Source organism: Sarcophilus harrisii, chromosome 3 (assembly GCF_902635505.1).
Source record: "Sarcophilus harrisii chromosome 3, mSarHar1.11, whole genome shotgun sequence".
NCBI classification, from domain to species: domain Eukaryota; kingdom Metazoa; phylum Chordata; class Mammalia; order Dasyuromorphia; family Dasyuridae; genus Sarcophilus; species Sarcophilus harrisii.
Window position 1 is genome coordinate 304364292 of NC_045428.1, and position 25422 is coordinate 304389713.

Below are 25422 nucleotides of genomic sequence, written 5' to 3' on the forward strand. Positions count from 1 at the left end.
GAAAAAGTTTAGAAACTCAGCATATCAATAGCTATATTTATCTATGTATCTGTGTATATAGATAGCTATAGTATTATATAATCTTAGTATATTTTATCTTTTAATACTTTAAACACCTTATTAAAAAAAAAAAGAAGGCAATTCAGACTTCTTTGGTAGGAAGAGAAGACCAAAACATTTTACATTAATTTTCCTGATCCAAGGGGCACTGCACCCTAACCTCCATGATGTGGAAAGTACAATTACTCTCCCCTATTAGATTTACTCAAGTTGCTCAAGAGCAGGGATTGCCTTTGATTTTTCTTTATATTCCTAGTGTTTAACATAGTTCCTGGTGTATAACAGGTGCTTAATAAACATTAGTTGACTAAATTTTCTGACCTAAATGTCAGACAGATAAAAAGAATTCTGTTAATGCAAATGTTAACTGCTAATGCCTTGCTCTTCCAGATAACTTTCATCCATTCTGTATATCTATTTTATGTACCTAGTTTGCTCTTCTATTAACTTGCACCCTCCTTGAAGTCAGAAACAGAAATCTTTGTGTCTCCAGCACTTAGCAAAATGCCAGCTTTAAAGTTAATCTTTAATAAATGCATATAGATTGAGATATTCTGAACTTATACACATTGAGGAGAATAGAATTTCAGCCTTCTCACTAGGATAACTTGCTGGAGAGCTATGTGATCCTAGTTACATAGGGATCAGGCTACTTCCATTTCAAAATCACCTTGAGGGATATTTCCTAAATGGTGATACTCATGTTAGTATCTTGAATATCTTCCTCCATAAGCAAGATGCTCAGATCTTTGCTAGTTTTGATGGAAGCTCACATATTTCTATATTTAGCTTTTTTCCTCAGATTGATTTCCTGATTTTCTAATTGTTTACAGGGCATTGGATTGTTATCAGGGAAGAGATCTTTAAAGATGTTTTTCATAACTTTGGAAAGAACTTCGGCTGTCTCCCAAGATGAACTAACAAGATGAATCTTTTTCAAGCTATATTTATTTTGGGAGTACTGGAAATTTTCCTTGATCCACTGGATGCCAATGGGATAGCATTGTATGTGACTTCCAGCTCTGGATATTCCTTGTGAGAGTCTTTTCTAACCCATGGTTGTGTAAAATGGAAAACCTTTCAGGCTGTATAGTCAAATTTTCTCTTATACTTTGCCTTTCCTTTCAATTTTTTGGGTGTGCCTTTCTATCAGAGCTTTCATTTGTGGTTAGATTCTTTGTACCTCTTCCAGTCTCTCTGCTATGATTACTGTATCCTGAAGCTTATCAAACTAAGTCAAAATGCTCTCATTTTATTTATAATGGACATTTTCTCCTTTAAGGGGAAACCAAAGTCCCTAGAGCTAGGAGCTGGGATAACTATGAGCTGGGATAGCCATTGAAGTGGGTCCACATTGTCCATCCAGATAAAGATTTTCTATGATAGCAGTTTTTAGTAACCACTTTCTTCTATAAACATCTTCTTGCTTCCACTGAGGACCAACAGCATGAATCACTTGTTGATATGGGAGATGTCCAGTGGATGAGACTATATCCCAGTCGGGAAGGATCTTACCAAGTTTGCTGAATTATCTGGTCACAGTCTCCTATAATTCTGGGCCTGCTGCTTTAGAGAGTGCAGCTGCCTAGGCCTTCATAGTGCTTGAGGGTTTCAATTGCTGCATTTCTACCAATCTACTGAAATCCATGTTAAGTCTCCTTCCTCACTGATAATATACCAGATTCTAAGATGACCTTATAGTTCATCTTCTGTCAATCCATACTGCCCCGCTACTGCTCTCCTATTCATCTTCTTGTAGTCAAATTATATAATTATACTTCCATACTTTTTGTCTTTGAAGATTTTGGTTCCTTGTTGATCAATGCTAACATTTAAACATGCATTGAATCCAGTGTTTGTTTAACCATGGCCAGTCTGCTTATCACTTCTCCTTTGGGACAATTCAATAAAATGCCTCTTTGATTTGTCTGAGTTTTGAAATCTGCCTTCATATTTTTCAGCTTCAGTTCATGTTAGATTTGCTTATTTTCCATCTTCATACACTGGGTAATTGCTTTAGAAATCAGTTACAATTTTTTTTTTGTATTTTTTGTGTTTTTTTCTTTGAATTCACAAAAAAGCTGATAGCTTTCAGAAACCAGACTAACACAACCAGCAATTGTTATCTTCATTCCAATATTTGAATTTTGCTCTTCTATTATTACAGTCTTTGCAGAGCATTTGAATTTTTCATTCAAATTGTGGAGTGTTTTCCACTGAGAATCACTAAGAATCCCACTGTTTACCTTTTTTGATGCACTTGAAGTATAAGGTTTTCTTCATGTTTTTCAGTTGCTGAAAGAACCTGTGGAGAGGAGTCAATCTGCACAACTACTTCATTCTCCAACTCATAAAGAGTAGGAATTTTCTCACCTCCAAAAAGAGGTTCAGAGAATATCTCATAGTTTACCTGTTGCAAAAACTGAATTATCTGAGGAGGAAGATGAAAGGATTTCTGAGCCAACCCCTGTAGCTTCTGCAGAATTTCACTCTGTTTTGTACACATCTGCAAACAATTAGGTAAATGTTCTTTCTGAGGGCATTATGTGACTTCCAGCTCTGGGTATTCCTTGTAGAGAGTCTCTTTTTTATGTTAAACATGTGCAGTTCTTCTACACATATTACCACATTTATGGTGCTGCACAAGAAAAGTCAGATTAAAAAATGGGAAAAATGAGAAATAAAAAAGCAAGCAAACAATAATAAAAAGATGAAAATACTATGTTGTGATCTCCATAGTCCTATTTCTGGATGCACCTGGCTCTCTCCATCACAAGCTTATTGGAACTGGCCTGAATCACCTCATTGTTGAAAAGAGCTACATCCATCAGAGTTGATTATCACATAATCTTCTTGTTGCTATGTACTATGTTCTCTTGGTTCTACTCATTTCATTTAATATCAGTTCATGTAAGTGTTGAGAGTCTCCTCTAACCCATCTTTATGTAAAATGGAAAACCTTCCAGGACACATGGTCAAGTTTTTTCTTATGCTTTGTTTTTCCTTGCTAATTGTTGGTATTCCATTCTATCAGAACCCTCATTTTTGGTTAGGCTCTTTGTACCTCCTCTAATCTCTCTGCTATGATCACTGTCTCCTGAAGTTTATCAAACTCGGTAAAAATGCTCTCATTTTCTATGTTGTTTTTGATGGCTTCCAAAACCACTAGGTCCACTCTCTTGACTTGGCATTCAGAAAAAATCTTACTCCACGTCTTGATTATATTGCTCTTTTTGCTTTGACTCATTAAAGTGATTGAAGGATTGAGTATAATTTTTGAACTCAGTGCAATTTCTGGTTCTTTACAGTTAGTTTAGGCTCATGTTAATTCACAGTGAGCTCTGTCCATGGTGCTAGTTATTTCTTCATTTACTCAATCATCTTTCTGTAAGAACTTTAATAGAAAAGTTAGGAATCTGGCAGCTTCTTTGGTGGCTTTGCATTTCTATATAAAGCTGTATCCAAAGTAGAGTAGTATGAAAATATTAAAATAGGACTGCTAGAGAAGAGACATTTCTTTTTTAAAATAGTAATAATAGCTTTTTTATTATAGCTTTTTATTTACAAGATATATGCATGGGTAATTTTTCACCACTGACAATTGCAAAACCTCTTGTTCCAATTTTTCCCCTCCTTCCCCCCCTCCCCAGATGGCAGGTAGACTAATACATATTAAATATGTTAAAGTATATGTTAACTACAATATATGTATACATGTCCTTACAGTTATTTTGCTGCACAAGAAGAATTGGACTTTGAAATAATGTACAATTTACCTGTGAAGGAAATAAAAAATGCAAGCGGACAAAAATAGAGGAATTAAGAATTCTATGTAGTGGTTCACATTCATTTCTTTGACTTCTTCCACTGGATGTAGCTGGGTCAATTCATTACTGCTCTATTGGAATTGATTTGGTTCATCTCATTGTTGAAAAGAGCCACGTCCATCAGAATTGATCATCATATAGTATTGTTGTTGAAGTATATAATGATCTCCTGGTCCTGCTCATTTCACTCAGCATCAATTCATGTAAGTCTCTCCAAGCCTCTCTGTATTCATCCTGCTGGTCATTTCTTACAGAACAATAATATTCCATAACATTCATATACCACAACTTATTCAGTCATTCTCCAATTGATGGGCATCCATTCATTTTCCAGTTTCTGGCACTACAAACAGGGCTGCCACAAACATTTTTGCACATACAGATCCCTTTCCCTTCTTTAAGATCTCTTTGGGATATAAGCCTAGTAGTAACACTCCTGGCTTAAAGGGTATGCACAGTTTGATAACTTTTTGAGCATAGTCCAAATCGCTCTCCAGAATGGCTGGATATATTCAATTCCAGCAACAATATAACAGTATCCCAGTTTTCCTACATCCACTCCAACACTCCGCATTATCTTTCCCTGTCATTCTAGCCAGTCTGACAAGTGTGTAGTGGATAATAATAGCTTTTTAATTTTCAAAATACATGCAAAAATAGTATTCAATATCCATCCTTGCAAAACTTTGTATTCCAAATTTTTCTCCCTCCTTTCCTAGTCAGCAGGCAATCCAATTTAGGTTAAACAGATACAACTACAAGAGCCATTTCTTTATCAATAACTTGTCAAACTCCAAAAAATTTTAAATTTAAAAACAAAGAAAAATCTTTATGTAGAGCAATTTCTCAGTTTTTCTTTTTCTTCCTTCTTGATCTGATTTTTCTTGTGCAATAAGATTACTGTATAATTATGCATACATATATTGGCTCTAACATGTATTTCAACATCTTTCACATGTATTGGACTACCTGTCTACTAGGGGAGAGTGTGAGGGGAAGGAGGGGAAATTTTGGAACAAAAGATTTTGGAAAGGTCAATATTGGAAAAATTACCCATGCAATGCTTTGTCAATTAAAAGCTTCAATAAAAATAAATAAATAACTTCTCCCCCCAAAATAATTTCAATACACATTCTAATTTTGAAATTCTTGGTCTGTATCTTTACTTGATGCTATTTTCTGACCTAGAAATTTGACTAGCAGTCCTTTAGTATAACTTTGGAACCTCCAAAACTTATTTTGCCCCTGAAATGGTAACTAGGAACTGGGAGTAGACAACAGAGGTGACAAATATTACTAGATCAATAACTATGACCAATACTAGCACAGAGAATCCCCTGGAATACTTTTTGATCAATTCTCCAATTTCCTGGTGTCAATAAACAATATAGGGAAAGTGAGTGACAGATCGATGGCACAGTGGATATAGGCCAGCCCTGGAGTATTTCAGGTCAAACCTGGAATCAGTCACTAAATGCTTTTCAGCTCTATAACTCTGGGCAACTTGGACATCCTGTCCAAGAAAAGAAAAGGAAAACACAGGAAAGGAAAGGAAAGCAGAAAAAGGAAGAAAAATGAAATCATTTAGAAAAAATTAACAATGACCTGAGTTTCTTTCTTTGGTAAAAGTGCCAAATTGGAGAAAACAGTTCTGTGCTGAATTGCCTAGGTGTGAACACCATTGTCAGTACCTAGCCCCATGAATAGAATGAAATCCAAAAGTGAAAACTCACAGAAATGAGAATTCTAACAAAGGAGAAACTAGAGTCTTTATCCGGCCATGAGTTCACAACTAGATAATAGGTGAGAGGAGGGGCTAAGAAGGGAAGTCCTATAAAAGAGCCCAATATATGGACTCCTGTCATTTTATTGGTTGCCAGAGTTCAGGAAAAGAACTAGTTACATTTCCTGAGCTGACAATCTCTGAAAAGAGAAGAGCTCAGGGAAAGAACTAGTTACAGAGCCTGAGTGGATTATCTCTGAAAAAAAGACTAAAAGGCCTAGGAACATGGATGCCAAAAACTGCTTTGAAAGCTTCAGAGTGGATGCCTCCTGTCCCCTTTGCTTGGGCTATTTCACAGACCCAGTGATTCTCCAGTGTGGCCACAGTTTGTGCAAAGAGTGTCTTCTCAGCTTCGGGAAGGAAATTTGCCCTCCAACAATCTGCCCAGTGTGCAGGACAGCCACTGCTTTTGAAGACATGGTACCTGACAAGAGACTGCGGGATCTGGCTAACATTAGTAAGATGCTGAGACCTCACTTACTGCAGAGCCTCAGGGATCTGCCCACTTGTGACAAACATGGCCTAGAACAGACCTTGTTCTGTGAGGAGGATCACATCCCCTTGTGTGGACCCTGCTTTTTAACCACAGATCACCAGAACCACAGAGTCGTTCTCCTGGAAAAGGCTGTCAGTCAGTGCATGGAGAAGCTCGAGGCTACATGCAAGACTTTAAAGACCAAGAAGAAAAGATTTCAGATGGACCTGGAATTTGAGAAAATCAGAGAGGCACAGTGGGAAAAGGACGGCCGCCTTCTCAAAGCCTTGGTTATGTCTGAATATGAGAAAATGCACCAGTTGTTGGGGGAGGAAGAGGAGATTCAATTGCAAACATTAGACCAGGAAGCAAGAGACAATTGGAAGAAGCAGAAAAGCCCCTTTGGAAAGAACCTTCATCTGCTAATGAAGTCAAAGAAGCAGCCTGTGCAGAGGCTCCAGGCTCAGAAGCAGGCTGTGAACTCTGAGTGGGAGAAAAGGCTCCAGTTCTTGTCAGAGGAAAAGAAGCTACACCTGCAGAGGCTGGACCGAGAAATCACAGACAACCTGGCAAAGTTTGAGGAGAGCAAGACAAAAATGAACCAAGAGATCCACAAGCTGGAAATGGCGATATCAGAACTAGAGGACAATTATGTCCAGCTTCCTGTTGAAATGCTCCAGGAGGCAAAAGGCACATTAGGAAGGAGTGAGGAGCTGCTTCTTCAGAACCCAGTGGTGGCTTCCCCGACATGGACCATGCTGCCCGTCTCCGGGATGAGAGAAATGCTGCTGACCTTCCACAGGCATCTGCGTCTGGACCCTCAGACAGCCAATCCCCATCTGGCCCTCTCTGAAGATCTGCAGAGTGTGGAATACCGTCCTGTCCCAGGGGATGTACCCGACAACCCAGAGAGATTCGATTCTGCTCTCTGGGTCTTGGCTCAGCAGAAGTTCACTTCAGGCAGACACTACTGGGAAGTGGGGGTGGGGGAGCAAAGGGAGTGGGAAGTGGGCGTCTGTAAGGAATCCATCAGAAGGAAGGGCGACGGTGGCCACAAGGTTCTGGGAGACAGACTGACCCTGGCGGCCTTCACCTTTGACAGGGACTTTCACTTGTGGCATTCAAATCAAATCGTTCCTTCCTGCAAACCAGTCCGGAAGCTGGGCATTTTCCTTGATTACGAAAGAGGGCACATAGCATTTTACAATGCTGCAGATGCAACTCTAATCTATAGTCCCCCAGATAAGGCTTTCCAAGGTCCCCTTGTCCCTTGTTTCTCTCCTTGCTTTCCAAAGGGGAAAAACACCTCTGGATATCTGCATATCTGCCCCAGGGGGAACAATGCTCAAGAAGATGATCTTTACTAAAATGGGATTTTTCAAATCCAAGCAACCAAAACAACCTCTACAACGACTTTCCATTCATGAGAACCATGTTGAATATGTCAATAAAGTTATGTGTCAAATTAGAAAAACATAGAAAAGTCAAAAAGTAGAAAAATGAATGAAAAATCTTTTAATTAAAAAATTCATCCTCTAAAAATTACTTTTTGCATCAAGGTGTGGTAATTAAGAAATTTCCTTCTTTTTATAGAAAATGATCCTTACCTTTACTTTGAATTTAAATTCAAGTTAATTGTCAGTCGCTTTATATTTTTTCTGTCACTTGAACTTATTAATTTCCTTCCAAATATGTTCATTACCCATCTGTAGGCAATTTATTACACAGCATTGGGATCTAATTGATAGTGCAGTGAATAGACTACAGTTCCTGAAGTCAGGAGGATCTGAGTTCAAATTTGGCTTCAAACATCTCAAAATCTTCTTTCTAAATGTATGATTCTGAGCAAGTCACTTAGCCCCAATTGCCTCAGCAAAAGCAAACAAACAAAAAACAAAAGGAAGCTCGTAGAGGACCAGAACTCTGGAGATATATACTTTAAACACGGTGATAACTCAGTGGAATTGATGAGATTATGGTCTCTAGTTCACACATATTTAGTACTTAGCATGGTGATGTAGTTAACCCTAACACTGGAGGCATACATTGGATATCTCCTGTCAGTTACTGAAAGTTATTTAATGTGTTCAACTTCACTGTTCTTAAAGAAAGTTTTTGTACTATAAGCATGTTAGTATATACTTCATAACTTAAATATTGAAAAGGAGCATGTCTTTGAATTTTTTCTGGAATTATATGCAATTTGTAATTCCTTAGTGTTTCTATGGTCTTTTGTAGACATGCTTCTAAGATTTGCTCCTCAGGTGCACATCCCAATATATCATTCATGGAATGTAACAACATAACTTTTGGAAATGCTTTTCTTATTGGAGTAAGAGTAGCAGCCACATACATTTGATAAAAAGTAGGGCTGTTTTTCATTCCCTGTGGCAAAACTATCCATTCATATCTTTTATAAGGCTCAGCTAAATTAACGCTGGGCAGTGAAAAGGCAAATCTTTTCATATCCTCCTTATCCAGAGGGATACAATTCTTAATGTCTATTAAGAAACAATTCTTAATGTCTATAATCCAAAGAGGCCATTCTCTAGGCAATTGAGTAGATGAAAGTCTAGGCTGAAGAGTTCCCATAGTTTCCACTTATCTTAAATGAGTTAGCAACCCTTCCAGTGGTATGCCATTTACATAGATAGTGACCATAGGTTGTTCAGCTGTCCACAGCTGCTTATTGTTGCTTGAAGTCAGAATCTGGGTGACTATCACCAGAATGCTTATTGGGAGTCTGTATCAGTAAACCTGATGCTACTGCTTCTCCTGGGTGATAAGTCACACATTATCTACCTGTATTAGTGACTGGGATATTATCTACACATTCCCCAGTTTCCCACATCAGTGTATGGATGGACACTGTTTTGTAAGTACTCTCAGGAAGTAAAATGGTCAAGCCTACTGTGCCTGGAGGCAAGGGATCCATAGGCTGGAGAGGAACAGATTTCACCTCTCCAGGGGGTATCTCAGTTGTCCCAGCTGCATACAACTCTATTCTCCCCAATTGTAATCCCTTTCTCCCATCAGGTTTCTTCCTAGCTGATTGATCTGAAGTGGAAGGACCCCCCTGAGACTGTGAGAAACATTACCTTTGTTTGAAACTCTGTCTGCAGTCAGAACTATGTTGCTAGTTTTTCACCCCCTAATGCAGATGGTATTTACTGTTTTACACCCCAGACGCACTGCTATGCACTCCTTAAGACCTAGAGAACTTCATAAACATAAAGAAATATTGTCTCACTGCCTGTCTGAGAATGGAATTCTTAAATGTGATAACTTTACTTTCTGTCTGGGAAACGGATTCTATTATCATATTGAATGCTCCAAGAAACCTCTTTTTAGATTTTTCTATAAACATGTGAAACTGCTGGCAATGACCCCTGGTCCAGACCGGGCTCAGTCTGGCCAGTGATCAATAAACACTCTTAGACTTTCCTTATTTTGGCTGTCCTGTATTTTGTCTCTCCTGGGCACTTCATTTGGAGGCTCCCTAGCAAGATAGCCTTTGGCTTTGTTTGACAGCCAGTCCCTTTCCCTGGAGGGTGAAGGGGGTTACTGTCTCTAGGGGATGGCCACCAAGAAGATGTTCCTTGGTCCTGGACCTTAGTAACCCACTTCTGCAGACTGAGAGAGTGAGACCTAATTTGACTCAACTGGCTTCGAGTGTTCTGGGAACTGGTTCAATTTTGTGGGATGGTGGGTGGCTATGCTGGATGCAGCAACAGTACCCCCTACTGGCCTCCACAATATGCTGTCAGAGTGCCCTGGCTGGGTGTCTGTCTTTTGTGTTCCGGAATTGTTTGTCTACTGTCTCTTTGTGTTTAAGTGTACTTGTGTCTATCTGGTTCTGTGTGCCAGTGGCACAACTCTGGTTCTGAATGCCTTTTTCCACTATCTGGTTATCTCTGAGCATTCTCGGTTCAGGCAGAGAAATGCACCAAAAAGTCTAAAAAGTTCCATTTGGATTCTGGGAGGGAAGACTCTCGAGCTGCAACAACTTCCCCCAGGGCTATTCTAAGGTTTCCAGATAGCCTCTAGTCTGTATGTGTTAAATGTTTTGTTTAATGTTGTAATTGTGCCATCTATGTGATTTGTGTTCTGTTTGTGACTTGTCTATCTGTTGTGTTGATTTAAAGAGCTCTGTTAAGTTTAACAATGATTACAGAACAATGATTAAGAAATTTGGCAATTGGTTATTTCAATGTTGCAAGTGTGTTTAGTATAAAAATTTGCTTGTAATTTTAAACTTTTTAACCTGTTGTATTAATTTGTAAGTAAAAAAAACAGAAAAGCTTGGCTATTTTTTTTTTTTAATTATAGCTTTTTATTGACAGAACATATGCATGGGTAATTTTTTTTACCACATTTTCCCTTGCACTCACTTCTGTTCCGCTTTTCTCTTCCTTTCCTTAACCCCCTTCCCTAGATGGAAGGCAGTCTTATCCATCTTAAATATGTTATAGTATATCCTAGATACAATGTATAAATGCAGAACCATACAATTCTCTTGTTGCACAAGAAAAAATGGATTAGAAGGTAAAAATACCCTGGGAAGAAAAACAAAAATGCAACTGATCCACATTCATTTCTGGGTGTAGCTGATTCTGTCTATCATTGATCAATTAGAACTGAATTAGGTCTTCTCTTTGTGGAAGAAATCCACTTCCATCAGAATACATCCTCATACAGTATTGTTGTTGAAGTATATAATGATCTCCTGGTTCTGCTCATTTCACTCAGCATCAGTTCATGTAAGTCTCTTCAAGCCTCTCTGTATTCATCCTGCTGGTCATTTCTTACAGAACAATAGTATTCCATAATATTCATATAACACAATCTACCCAACCATTCTCCAACTGATGGGCATCCATTCATTTTCCAGTTTCTATCCACTACAAACAGGGCTGCCACAAACATTTTGGCACATACAGGTCCCTTTCCCTTTTTTGATATTTCTTTAGGATATAAGCCCAGTAGTAACACTGCTGGATCAAAGAGTATGCACAGTTTGATAACTTTTGGGGCATAATTCCAAATTGCTCTCCAGAATGGTTGGATTTGTTCACAACTCCACCAATGCATCAGTGTCCCACTTTTCCTGCATCCCCTCCAACATCCATCATTATTTTTTCCTGTCATCTTAGCCAATCTGACAGGTGTGTAGTGGTATCTCAGAGTTGTCTTAATTTGCATTTCTCTGATCAACAGTGATTTGGAGCACTCTTTCATAGTGGAAATAGTTTCAATTTCATCATCTGAAAATTGTCTGTTCATATCCTTTGACCATTTATCAATTGGAGAATGGCTTGATTTCTTATAAATTAGAGTCAATTCTCTATATATTTTGGAAATGAGGCCTTTATCAGAATCTTTAATTGTAAAAATGTTTTCCCAGTTTGTTGCTTTCCTTCTAATCTTGTCTGCATTAGTTTTGTTTGTACAAAGGCTTTTTAATTTGATGTAATCAACATTTTCTATTTTGTGATCAATAATGCTCTCTAGTTCTTCTTTGGTGACAAATTCTTTCCTCCTTCACAAGTCTGAGAGATAAACTATCCCATGTTCTTCTAATTTATTTATGATCTCCTTCTTTATGTCTAGATCATGGACCCATTTTGATCTTATCTATTGGGGTCCTCAGGTGGTGCTGACCTGCTGACACAAGTGAAGGTCTGAGCACTTACCTATAGTTATCGTTGCCTCTACAACCTTCAGATGTCTCCAGATCTGACAGAGTAGACAGACACCACTATGCAGTTAAGAAGCTTTATTGCTTGGTTACATCATCTTGTCTGCTTCTCCTGATTGCTTCTGACTTCTCTCTCTATGCAGTCCTGTATTTATATCCCTCTCTTCTGCCCCTGCCCACATGCCCCAGCAACAAGTATGAGTATAGCTTGTGTATCTCAGAGCCCAACCCTTGTGATGATGTAGGTTATCTCGATCTGGTGTGTGCTCAATGCCTGAGCTGACATGTCAACAGAATGTAATCTGGACCTTTAGTCAGCCAGAAAAAAAACATACACCTGAGGACCTCAACATCTGTTCCCAAGAGTGTGCTGACCAAGAACTAACCAGCTACAGACCACAAGGTCAGGTTTGCACAAGATTTCTTTTCATACATACCTGTTGTTTACACAAATGGCGCATTGTGTGCAGGGTATACATTGATAAAATTAATACAGACTCTTGTTATCCTGTTCCCTAGCATGGTGTTATATGGTATATGATGTTAAGTGTATATGGTGTTGTGTGAGTACATGCCTAATTTCCGTCATACTAATTTCCAGTTTTCCCAGCAGTTTTTGTCAAATAATGAATTCTTGTCCCAAAAGTTGGGATCTTTAGGTTTGTCAAACACTAGATTGCTATAGTTATTGACTATTTTGTCTTGTAAACCTAACCTATTCCACTGATCAGTTAATCTATTTTTTAGCAATACCAAATGGTTTTGGTGATTGCTGCTTTATAATATAGTTTTAGATCAGGTTCAGCTAGGCCACCTTCATTTGATTTTTTTCCCCCATTAATGCCCTTGAAATTCTCGACCTTTTGTTCTTCCATATGAATTTTGTTGTTATTTTTTCTAGGTCATTAAAATAGTTTCTTGGGAGTCTGATTGGTATAGCAATAAATAAATAGATTAGTTTAGGGAGTATTGTCATCTTTATTATATTCACTTGGCCTATCCAAGAGCACTTAATATTTTTCCAATTATTTAAATTTGACTTTATTTGTGTGGAAAGTTTTTTTGTAATTTTGCTCATATAATTCCTGACTTTCCTTTGGTAGATAGATTCCCAAATATTTTATGCTATTGACAGTTATTTTGAATGGAATTTCTCTTTGTATCTCTTGCTGTTGGGTTTTGTTGGTAATATGTAAAAATGCTGAGCATTTATGTGGATTTATTTTGAATCTTATAACTTCGCTAAAGTTGTGAATTATTTCTAATAGCTTTTTAGTAGAATCTCTGGGGTTCTCTAAGTATACCATCATATCATCTGTGATAATTTGGTTTCCTCATTACCTACTCTAATTCCTTTAATCTCTTTCTCAACTCTTATTGCCGAGGCTAGTGTTTCTAATACAATACTGAATACTAATAGCGATGGTGGGCAACCTTGTTTCACTCCTGATCTTACTGGGAAAGGTTCCAGTTTATCCCTATTACATATGATGCATACTGACTGTTTTAAATATATGCTCCTGCTATTTTAAGGAACAGTCCATTTTTTCCTATTCTCTCAAGTGTTTTTTATTAGGAATGGATGTTGAATTTTATCAAATGCTTTTTCTGCATCAAATGCATCTGCATTGAGATGATCATATGCTTTGTGTTAACTTGGTTATTGATATAGTCAATTATGCTTATAGTTTTCCTAATGTTGAACCAGCCCTGCATTCCTGGTATAAATCCTACTTGTTCATAGTGTATTATCCTGGGGATGATTTTCTGTAATCTTTTTGCTGATATTTTATTTAAGATTTTAGCATCAATATTCATTAGGGAGATTGATCTATAATTTTCTTTCTCTGTTTTCAACCTCCCTGGTTTAGGTATCAGTACCATGTCTGTGTCATAAAAGGAATTTGGTAGGACTCCTTCAATTCCTATTTTTTCAAATAGTTTATATAGCATTGGAGCTAATTATTCTTTAAACGTTTGATAGAATTCACATGTAAATCCATCTGGTCCTGGGGATTTTTTCTTAGGGAGTTGATTAATAGCTTGTTCTATTTCTTTTTCTAAGATGAGATTGTTTAACGAATTTCCTTCTTCCTCTGTTAATCTGGGCAAGCTAGATTTTTGAAGGTATTCTTCCATTTCATTTAAGTTATCAAATTTATTGGCATAAAGTTGGGCAAAGTAACTCCTAATTATTGCTCTAATATCCTCCTCATTAGTAGCGAGTTGTCCCTTTTCATTTTTAAGACTAACAATTTGATTTTCCTCTTTCCTTTTTTTAAATCACATTTATTAAGTGTTTATTTTGTTGGTTTTTTCATAGAACCAACTTTTAGTTTTATTAATTCAATAGTTTTTTTTTTTTACTTTCAATTTTATCAATCTCTCCTTTTATTTTTAGAATTCCAAATTTAGTGTTTGACTGGAGGGTTTTAATTTGTTCCTTTTGTAGCATTTTTAGTTGCAAGCCCAATTCATTGACCTTCTCTTTCTCTATTTTATGCAAGTAGGCCTCTAGAGATATAAAATTTCCCCTTATTACCACTTTAGTTGCATCCCACACATTTTGGTATGACGTCTCATTATTGTCATTTTCTTGGGTGACGTTATTAATTATGTCTATGATTTGCTGTTTCACCCAATTATTCTTTAATATGAGATTATTTAGTGTCCAATTTTCTTTGGTCTATTTTCCCTTGGCTTTTTATTGAATGTAATTTTCATTGCATTGTGGTCTGAAAAGGATGCATTTATTATGTCTGCCTTACTGCATTTGAGTTTGAGGTTTTTATGTCCTAATATATGGTCAGTTTTCATATAGGTTCCATGAACTGCTGAGAAGAAAGTGTACTACTTTCCATCTCCATTTAGTTTTCTCCAAAGATCTATCATATCTAACTTTTCTAGTATTCTATTTACCTCTTTGACTTCTTTCTTATTTAATTTGTGGTTTGATTTATCTAATTCTGAGAGTGCAATGTTGAGATCTCCCACTGTTATAGTTTTGCTGTCTATTTCTTCTTGCAGCTCTCTTAATTTCTCTTTTAAGAATTTAGATGCTATACCACTTGGTGCATCTATGTTTAATATTGATATTGCTTCATTATCTATGCTACCCTTTAGCAATATATAGTGCCCTTCCTTATCTCTTAATTAGATCAATTTTTGTTTTTGCTTGATCTGAGATCAGGATGGCTACCCCTGCTTTTTTGACTTCACCTGAAACATAGTAGATTCTGCTCCAACCTTTTACCTTTCCTCTGTATATATCACCCTGCTTCAGGCATGTTTCCTGTAAACAACATATTGTAAGATTCTGGCTTTTTATCCAGTCTGCTAACCTCTTCCTTTTTATGGGGTAGTTTACCCCATTCACATTTATGGTTAAAATTACCAATTATGTATTATTTGCCATCTTGTTAACTCCTGCTTATGCTTTTCTCCTTTCCTTCTCCCTTACCCCCCTCCCCAGTATTAAAATTGTGAGCACCACTTGCTTCTCACAGCCCTCCCTTTTTAGTATCCCTCCCCCCACCTTAGAGTTCCTTCCCTTATTTTACCCCTTTTGCTCACAATTTCTATATTCCCTTCCACTTAGCTTACTCCTTTCCTTTTCACTTTTCCCCTCCCACTTTTCAATGAGGTGGAAGAAGTTTCACCATAAATCAAATATGTCTAATATTTTTCTCTTTAAGCCAGTTCTGATGAGAGTATGATACACACTATGTTCATCCTCCTCCATTCTTTCTCTCAGATATAATAAGTTTCCTTTGTCTCTTCATGAGATGTAGTACCCCCACTTTATCCTTTTTCTGGTACAATTTCCTTTCCACCTCTAGTTTCTAGAACAAATTATACATATGTTCTTTATATCTCTTTATAACAGAAATATAGTTTCCAAGATTTCTTTTTACCTTTTTTCGGTTTCTCTTGAGTCCTATATTTGGAGATCCAATTTTTTTAGTTCTGGTTTTTTCATCAAAAATAGAAGAAATTCACTTCTTTCGTTGAATGTCCATCTTCTTCCCTGGAAAAAGATGCTCATTTTTGGCTGGGTAAGTTATTCTTGGCTACATACCAAGTTCCTTAGCCCTTTGGAATATCAGATTCCAGGCCCTTCGATCCTTTAATGTGGACACTGCTAGATACTGAGTAATCCTTATTGTGGCTCCTCTATATTTTAATTCATTTTTTTTTCTAGCAGCTTGTAGTATTTTTTCCTTGGTCTGATAGTTCTGGAATTTAGCCATTATATTTCTTGGGGTTTTGATTTTAGGGTCCCTTTCAGTAGGTGATCAATGAATTCTTTCAATGTCTATTTCACCCTCTGTTTCTATACCATCTGGGCAGTTCTCTTTGATAATTTCCTGAAAATAGTGTCCAGGCTCTTTTTTTCATCATATTTTTCAGGAAGTCTAATAATTCTCAGATTATCTCTCCTAGATCTATTTTCCACGTCTGTTGTTTTCCCAAGAAAGGTATTTGCCATTTTTTCCCATTGTTTCATTTTTTTTTTTTTTTTTTTGGTTTTGCTTGACTGATTCTTGGTGTCATTCAATTCTCTAGTCATTCAATTCCATTTGTTCAATTCTGATTTTTAATGAATTATTTTCTTCACTCACTTTTTTATATCTTATTCTAATTGTCCAATTGAGTTTTTAAGTGAGTTGTTTTGTTCTATGGAATTTTTTTTTCCATTTTGCCAATTTTACTTTTTAGAGAGCTATTTTCTTTTTCCAATTCACTAATTCTGTTTCCCTTGGAGTTGTTTACCTTCTCCAATTCACTAATTCTGTTTTTCAAGGATTTGATTTCTTTATCCACTCTATCTTTAAATGAGTGGGATGATTTATCCAGACCCTCTTGCCAAGCTTCCCTTTCCTTTTCCCATTTTTCTTCTAGATCTCTTGTGAGAGGTTTTTTAATTTCTTCTTTGAGAGTCTTCTGTGTTGAGGACTAGATCATATCCCACTTTGGGGATACATCTGGAGACAATCTGTTTTTAGTCTCCTCAGGGTTTGAAGTCTGCTTTCTATCCATATAGGAGCTATCAATAGTTAGAGCCTGTTTTAATTTTTTGCTCATTTTGTCAAAAAAGAATTAAAGAATACAAGCTAACAAGAAAAACCAAATGCCGTCTGCTATTTTTTTTTTTGGGGGGGGGGGGGGGCTGGTTGGCATTACCAAGGTTCATCTACAGACTGCAGGGGGCAGTAGTGAGGCACTAGCAGGACAGCAATGGCTGTGCTGAGTCTGCGCTCTGAGACTCTGAGAGCATGTTGAGTCACTCCTGAGCTTTTCAGGGTTATAGTCTTTACCTACTGTGTTTGTAGCTTCTCTGCTGATCTTCTAGCTTGCTGCCAGGGCAAAGTGTTAAAGTTTTCCCCGCAGAAATGGATGATATCACACCCCACCCCCTTCAGGTCTGCTCAGTATGAGCTGCCTGCCCTGCTCTCTCTCACTGCCTGCCCTCACCCTTTACCCAATCTGACTGCCCCGCCTATGAGCAAAAACAGACCTTTTCTGGTGAATTTCGAGGATATCTTCTGTTGGTAATTATTTGTGGGTTTTATCAGTCAAGCACTAATTCCAAGCCCTTGTCATGAAAAAAAGTGTTCTGAGGGCAAGATGGAGCTTAATTAGATGTGTGTGTCTTCTCCACCATCTTTATTGGAAGTAAGCTTGGCTATTTTAAACTGGCAGGGAAGTTTTTCCCCTGAAAAGCAGGTTTTCAAACACTGCTAGAGAGGAGTAAGGGCAAAAAAAAAACTTTATCTCATTGAAGCCTCTTGGGGGAAAGAAGTTTATGCTAGGAGCCTTGAAACACTCTGCCTTCTCAGGCAGAAAGAAGAAAAACTTTAACAAAAACTATTTGGTTTGCTTCAGTTTGTGGAAACACTGGGTAATTTGTTAACATTATAAGTTATGTTTTGCTGGACATGTGGGTTTTATGGAGTTATTTAGCTATTCACTGTATTGTGAGTCTTAAAACTTTTGAAAGCAAAAAGAAAGGAGAATAAAGGTGATTTTTGAAACATTGATTTGTAGGAGGAGTTGTAGGTTTGAAGGGTTTTAGGAGTCAGGACAAGATGAGGTGGGGGAGGGAGAAACGGGAGAGCATCTTTTGTCTTCAAAGGTAAATATTCAACTCATGCCCCCATCCCCACCCCCCATTGCTTCTGCTACTTTATCAATGGAGCATCTAGTTAGAAAGGTTATTAGAATTTGTTTAAAATACATAGCTGTAGGAAAGAGAAAAGTTAAGTAGAAAGAGAAAAAGGAAAGTTTTTAATGTGTGGGGAAACTTGAGTGGGGAAAAAGAGGGAATCTTTTGTGCAGATTTAGCTCAGCTTCCCTTCTCTCCCCACTCCAAGTGTGTTCCAGCTGTTATTTTTTATTTATTTGTTTTTTTATTTTGTTTTTTTCTTGTTGTTGTTTATTTTGTTTGTTTGTTTGTTTGTTTGTTTATTTGTTTGTTTTTAATCAAGTTGCAGTCACCTGGTTCTCAGCTGAAAGGAGCAAACTGTGATTTTAAAGAGACAAGCCTACTTTTACCTTGATTGACTGAATTTTGGTTTTCTTTAGATACATAATGGTTTCCTTGGGTAAGGAATGTGGTCATAAAGGTGATCTATAATTTGTTACAGTTATTTCTAAAAGTTTAATTAATATTTAAGTATCTTTCACATTCTTTCATGTGACATAAATATATGAAAAATGAATGTCACAAAATCAGAAAGCTCTAAAATGACTACATAATAGAGAAAAACAAGAAGATACCCTTACTCCAATCATTGAAGAAGAAGGAGGTATATAGATACTACATATTACACATGCACTGAAATTTTTTTTAGCGTATTTTTCTGTTTTTTTTTTTCTTTGAAAAATACTATTTGTTGAATCACATGATTCTCTGAAAGGATGAGAGGGAAAGTGAGAAACTATGGTGCTGTAAAAAAACAAAAGATTTTTACAAAAAATATAAATCCTCACATTTATGAAATACTTTACCATTTTGAAAAATAGGCCTTAAAAATTTGGCAAAATAAGTGGTACAAGTATTAGGAACTCCATTTTACAGATGAGGGACCATCTCAAGTCACAAAGCATAAGTGACTTAGCATAAGGCACATAGTTAATCAGTGCTAGACTTGGATTCACACCAAGATCTCTTGACTTTGTGACTTGTATTATAATGCCTATAAATAAAGAAAAAAATAAAAAATAAAGTCCTCATAAACAACAAAATATTTATACTGGCTGTTTTAATGATAACAAAGAATTAGAAACAAAATGGAAGCTCATACGTTGTGGAATGTCTAAACAAATTGTGGAGTATGAATGTAGGGGGATATAACTATACTTTAAGAAAAATGTTTTAAGAAGTAATGATTATAAAGCAGCTAGGTGGCAATCAATAGAACACTGGGACAGGAGTAAGAAGACCTAAGTTCAAATATGGCTTCAAATATTTGTTAGATGTGTAACCCTAGGCAACAAGAAAGAAAGACAAAAAGAAAGAAAGAAAGAAGGATGGAAAGAAGGAAAGAAAGGAAAGATGAGTGAGATGAATACAGAGAAACATGGGAAAATAAACATGAAAGGATGCAGAGTGAAGTTGTTACAGTTGCTGTTCAGTGATTTCAGTTGTCTTTGACTCCACATGACCCAATTTGAAATTTTCTTAAAAAAAAAAAAAAAAAAAAGATACTGGGATGGTTTGACATTTCCTTCTCCAGTTCATTTTACAAATGCAAAAGGATTAAGCCAAGACTCATTCAGGCAGTAAGTGTCTAAAGTCAATTTTCAATTTAGGCCTTCTTGATTCTAGGGCTGGCTTTCTGGACTATCTCCAGCTATTTACCTGCCCCCCAAAACAAAACAAAAAACACTGGCTAAAACATAATATCCTCAACAGTGCAAATGAAAAGAAGAAGCCACATAAACATGAAAAATGAACGTCACAAAGTAAGAAAGTTCTAAAATGACTACAGAATAAAGAAAAACTAAGATACCCCTACTCCATCCCTTTGAAGAAGTGGGAGGTCTATAGATATTGCATATTGCACATGCATTGAGATTTTTTTTAGGAGGTTTTTTTTTTGGCTTTTATTAATTTGAAAAATACTATTTGGTGATTCTCTAAAAGGATGAGAGGGAAACAGTGAAAAACTGTAGCAGTGAAAAAAACAAAAGATTTTAATAAAAAATATAGATCCTCGCATTTATGTAATACTTTACCATTTTGAAAAATATCCCTCATAAAAATTTGGCAAAGCAAGTGGTACAAGTATTAGGAGCTCCATTTTACAGATGAGGGACCAACTGAAGTCAAAAAGGATAAGTAACTTAGCATAAGCCACACAGTCAGTGCCAGATTTGTATTTATATCCAGATCTCCTGACTTTATGACCTGTATCATTTCTCTGCAGAACCTTCTGTTGTCTACCAATATATTCTAGCACTCTCTAGGCTAAAGATACCCTACTAAGCACTTAGTTCATTCTTGAGAACGAAATATTTTTCAAGTAGATATTTCTGTGTTATTATCAATTAGTTCCGAGTGCTGTAGTAACAAACTGCCTCTAGTTGGGCAATGAACATATTTGGAAGGAAAATAATGAGTTCCATTGACAGAAAAAATGTAAAGCTACTGACAATTAACTTGAATTTAAATTCAAAGTAAAGGTAAGGACATATAGTCACCATGGGTTCTCATGAATGGAAAGTGGTTGTAGAAGCTGTTTTGGTTGCTTGGATTTGGAAAATCCCATTTTAGTAATGATCATCTTCTTGAGCATTGTTCCCCCTGGGGCAGATATGCAGATATCCAGAGGTGTTTTCCCCCTTTGGAAAGCAAGGAGAGAAACAAGGGACAAGGGGACCTTGGAAAGCCTTATCTGGGGGACTATAGATTAGAGTTGCATCTGCCAGCATTGTAAAATGCTATGTGCCCTCTTTAAGTAATCAAGGAAAATGCCCAGCTTCCGGACTGGTTTGCAGGAAAGACGATTTGATTTGAATGCCACAAGAGTAGAGAGTCCTAACAAGGTGAAGGCCGCCAGAGACAGTCTGTCTCTGGAGACCTTGTGTACATCATGCTAACCTGATGGGATTCCTTACAGACGCCCGCCCACTCCCTTTGCTCCCCACCCACTTCCCAGTAGTGTCTGCTGATGAACTTCTGCTGAGCAAGACCCAGAGCAGATCGAATCTCACAGGTTTGTCAGGTTCATCCTGGGACGGGACATTATTCCACACTCTGCAGATCTTCAGGAAGACAGATGAGGATTGGCTGTCTGAGGTCCAGACACAGACATATGGAAGGTCAACATTTCTCTCATCGGAGATGGGCAGCATGGTCCATGTCAGGGAAGCCTACTGGGTTCTGAAGAGCAACTCCTCACTCCTTCCTAATGTGCCTTTTTTTGCCTCTGGAGCATTTCAACAGGAAGCTGGACATAATTGTCCTCTAGTTCTAATGCTCGCCATTTCCAGCTTGGATCTTGGTTCATTTTGTCTTGCTCTCTCAAACTTTGGTTGTCTATGACTTCTCGGTGCAGCCTCTGGTGTATTCTTTTCCTCCTGACAAGAACTGGAGCTTTTCTCCCACTCAGAGTTGATAGCCTGCTTCTGAGCCTGGGCCTCTGCCCAGAGCTGCTTCTTTAACTATTAGCCTATAAGCTTCTTTCCAAATATAGGCACTATAGCTCCTTCAATTGTCTCTTGCTTCCTGGTCTAATGTTTGCAATTGAATCTCTTCCTCCCCAACAACTGGTGCATTTCATATTCAGACGGGACCAAGGCTTTGAGAAGCGGCATCCTTTTCCCTATTGCTCTCTGGTTTCTCAAATTCCAGGTCCAGCCTGAAATCTTTCTTCTTGGTCCTTAAAGTCTGGCATGGCCTCGAGCCTCCATGCATGACTGACAGCCTTGTCCAGGAGAACGACTCACAATAGTTTCTGGTGATCCTGTGGTTAAAGCAGGGTCCACACAGGGATGTGATCTCCTCACATAAGGTGGGTTCAGGCCGTGTTTGTCACAGGTGGGCAGATCTCAAGGCTCTGCATCGTGCTAATGTGAGCCAGATCCTGCAGCCTCCTGTTAGGTACCATGTCTTCCAAAGACGGTGGCTGTCCTGCACAATGGGCAGGTTGTGGAAGGGCAGATTTCCCTCCAGGGCTGGGGAACTCTTTGCACAAACTGGCCAACTGGAGAATCAGTGGGTCCATTGATAGCCCAAGCACAGGATGAGGCATCCACTGTGAGGCCAACTCAAAACGTTTTGGTATCCTGGGCCTTCTGGTCTTTTTCGAGATAGTCAGCCAAAGTATCACTAGTTCTTTCCTGAGCCCTGACGTAGAAGGTAATGGGAGTCCATATATTGGGCTCTTTTATGGGACTTCATTTGGCCCCTCCCTCCCTATCACCAGGTGTCGCTCATGGCCTGATAATTCCCCATTTTCCCTCCTCCTCACCCCTCCTAGATGGCAAGCAATTGCTTTCATGTTAAATATGTCTGAGTGATATATACTAATCTTATTTCTAATTTCATCTTTTGTCTCTTGTTTGCCTCTAGGAACTCTTGGGGCTCTTGTGATCAAGTTATTCTTTTTTCTTTTGCTTGATTTAATATATATATATATATATATATATATATATTTGCCTTCTCATTGAATATGTAGGAAGAGGAATGGAACTGAAGATGAAATTGAATTTTATAAAGGACTAATCTAGCAGTTCCTCAATAGATAATTGGTCAAAGGATAGGATTCAACTCTCAAAGGAATCTTTGCATAGTATTCCTAATGAGTCATGGTCATAAGAGAAAAGAAATATCTTTATGTTTCATCTCTCAAGTAAAATTTAGCTAAGGACCAAAAAAGGCAGTAGGTAATGGTGGAGGGTTGTGGGGTGACAGACACTAATTTTATTGTTAGTGGTTCTTGAATACTACAATTGCAATTCTGAATTATTCAAGTTAAGTGACTAAATTTTCAATATCCTTTGAACCAACAACTCCATTGGTAGCAAAGGAAAATACGAAATAAAGACCCCATAAAGACAAAATATTTGTAGTGGAACTTTCTGATAACAAATAAAATGGAAGCCATAGTTATGGAGCCTCTGAACAAATCATGGAGTACTAATGTATGGGATAAGTATACTTTAAGAAAATCATTTTTTATTTTAATAGCCTTTTATTTACAGGTTATATGTAAGGCCAACTATAGCATTAGTTGCAAACCTCTTCCAATTTTCCTCCTTTACCTACCCCGATTTAAAAAAGACTTTTCAGAGCTATAAATACCCCAAACTGCCATCTGCCAAAAAGCAATCATTTTCTTTACCTAGGAATATTCCTTCAATTTATATTTTGTTGCTTGTTAAATAAAGGCATGTCTAAAACTATATTTTTCCTGGGATTCTAGCAAGTTTGAGAGAGTTACAATGTTTTAGAAAAGGTTCCAAGTTTGATTTGAAAGTTATGGTATTAGAGACCAATGATTCTTTAATTTTGTCTCCTCAACCTGTTTTTCAAAGTCACCTGATTTGGAAAACAGATACATTTGATTTCTTTTATTTTATTTCTTTCTTTAATTTATATTTGTACGTTAATTTAATCTTAGATTTCTTGTCTCAAATACTGAATGTTTCTAAATTCTGTTGTTTTTTTGGGAATTCACTAATTGGGTAAGGTTTCAGTTTTCTTTATTAATTTTCTTAGCCTTCTTGTACCTAAATCCTAATCTTATTTCTTTTTTTTAAATAACTTTTTGTTAAGCAGAACCATACCAGAAATTTTTGTATCCTTACTCCTTCTGTTCTGCTTTCCCTCCTCTTCCACCCCTCCCAGATGGCAGTCAGTCCTTTCATATTAAATATATCTGTGTACCTAATCTTATTTCTTATTTCATCTTTTTTCTCTTGTTTACTTCTCTAGACCCTCTTGGAGCTCTTGTGATCAAGTTATTATTTTTTCTTTTGCTTGATTTAAAATATATATAATTTTTTTGCCTTCTCAGTGAATATATGGGAGAGGGCCTGCTTTTGGAACTGAAGATGAAATTGAATTTTATAAGGACTAATTGATTCCTCAATACATAAACGTTCCAGGCTGATTATGAGTGAAATAAACAGATCCAGGAGATGTTATATAGCAACAACAATTATATGATTACCAGTTTTGATGGACTGTGCATCCTCAACGGATCAACCAAATCATTTCAATGGGCAGTAATGAACTGAACCAGCTACGTCAGAAAAACCGGGAGATGACTAAAAACCGTACGTTGAATTCCCAAATCCCTATATTTATGCACACCTGCGACTTTGGTTTCCTTCACAGGCTAATTGTACAATATTTAGAGTCAGTTCTTTGCCAGCAAAATAATGTTTTGGTCATATCATATTGTATCAAATTTATATTTAATATATTTATCTACTGATCATCCTGCCATCTAGGGGAGAGGTGGGGGAGTAAATTGAAAAATTGGAACAGAGGTTTGGAAATTGTGTGCTGTAAGTTGCCCGTATATAACCTGTAAATAAAGGCTATTAAATAAAAAAAAAAATTCATAAATGGTCAAAGATAGGATTTTCTAAAAGTCTCAACGGAATCCTTGCCTAGTATTCCCGTCGAATTAGTAGTCAAAGAAAAGAAAAAAAACCTTTATATTTCATCTCTCAAGTAAAATTTAGCTAAAGGACTAAAATGGCAATAGAGGCAATGATGGAGGACTGTGGGATGATAGACATACTAATTTTATTGTTGGTAGAACTCTGAAATGCTACAATTGCAATTCAGAATTATCTAAGTTATATGACTAAAATTTCAATATCCTTTCAACCAGAGATTGCATTAGAGCCCTTAAAAGTGAAGAAAATAAGGAAATAAAATTCCCCATAAAGAAGGAAATATTTGTAGTGGAGTTTTCCGATAACAAATAAAATGAGCCATAGTTGTAGAATATCTAAATCGTCATGGAGTACTAATGTAGGGGATATAAGTATACTTTAAGAAAAATCTTTTTTTTTTAATTTTAATAGCCTTTTCTTTACAGGTTATATGTATGGGTAACTTTATAGCATTGACAATTGTAAACCTCTTTCCAATTTTCCCTCCTTCCCCACCTACCCAAGATTTAAAAAGACTTTACTAAACCTCTAAATGCTAAACTGCCATCTACTTAAAAGCAATCATTTTCTTTACCTGGAATATTCATTCGATTTATATTTTATTTGCTGGTAAAATATTGTGTCTAAAACTATATTTTCCTGGGTTCTGAGTTTTTGGAGTTAGGATCTTTTGAAAGGCGTCAAGTTTTTAGTGTGATTATATGGTACATTCAAGGAGACCAATGATTCTTCAGACTATGTCTTTTCAACCTACGTTTTTCAAGTCACCTGATTTGAATAGCAGATACATTATATTTTTCTTTTTATTTTTCTTTTGATTTTATTTATATTTCGTTTGATCAAAATTTAATCACAAGTTTCTTGTCTCAAATACTAGTTTTTGTTTCTAGAATTCTGTTTTTTTTTTTTTAGGAATTCACTAATTGGGTAAAGGTTTCAG

General features: G+C 36.9%; 1 protein-coding gene across 1 annotated transcript; it reads left to right on the top strand.

Annotated features, from left to right (window-relative positions):
- Nucleotides 1-5895: 5895 nt before the first annotated feature.
- LOC116422562 (probable E3 ubiquitin-protein ligase TRIML1) lies at nucleotides 5896-7512 on the top strand. The gene has a single exon (XM_031961286.1). It carries the CDS (start codon nucleotides 5896-5898, stop codon nucleotides 7510-7512), a length of 1617 nt encoding a protein of 538 aa, XP_031817146.1.
- Nucleotides 7513-25422: the final 17910 nt, after the last annotated feature.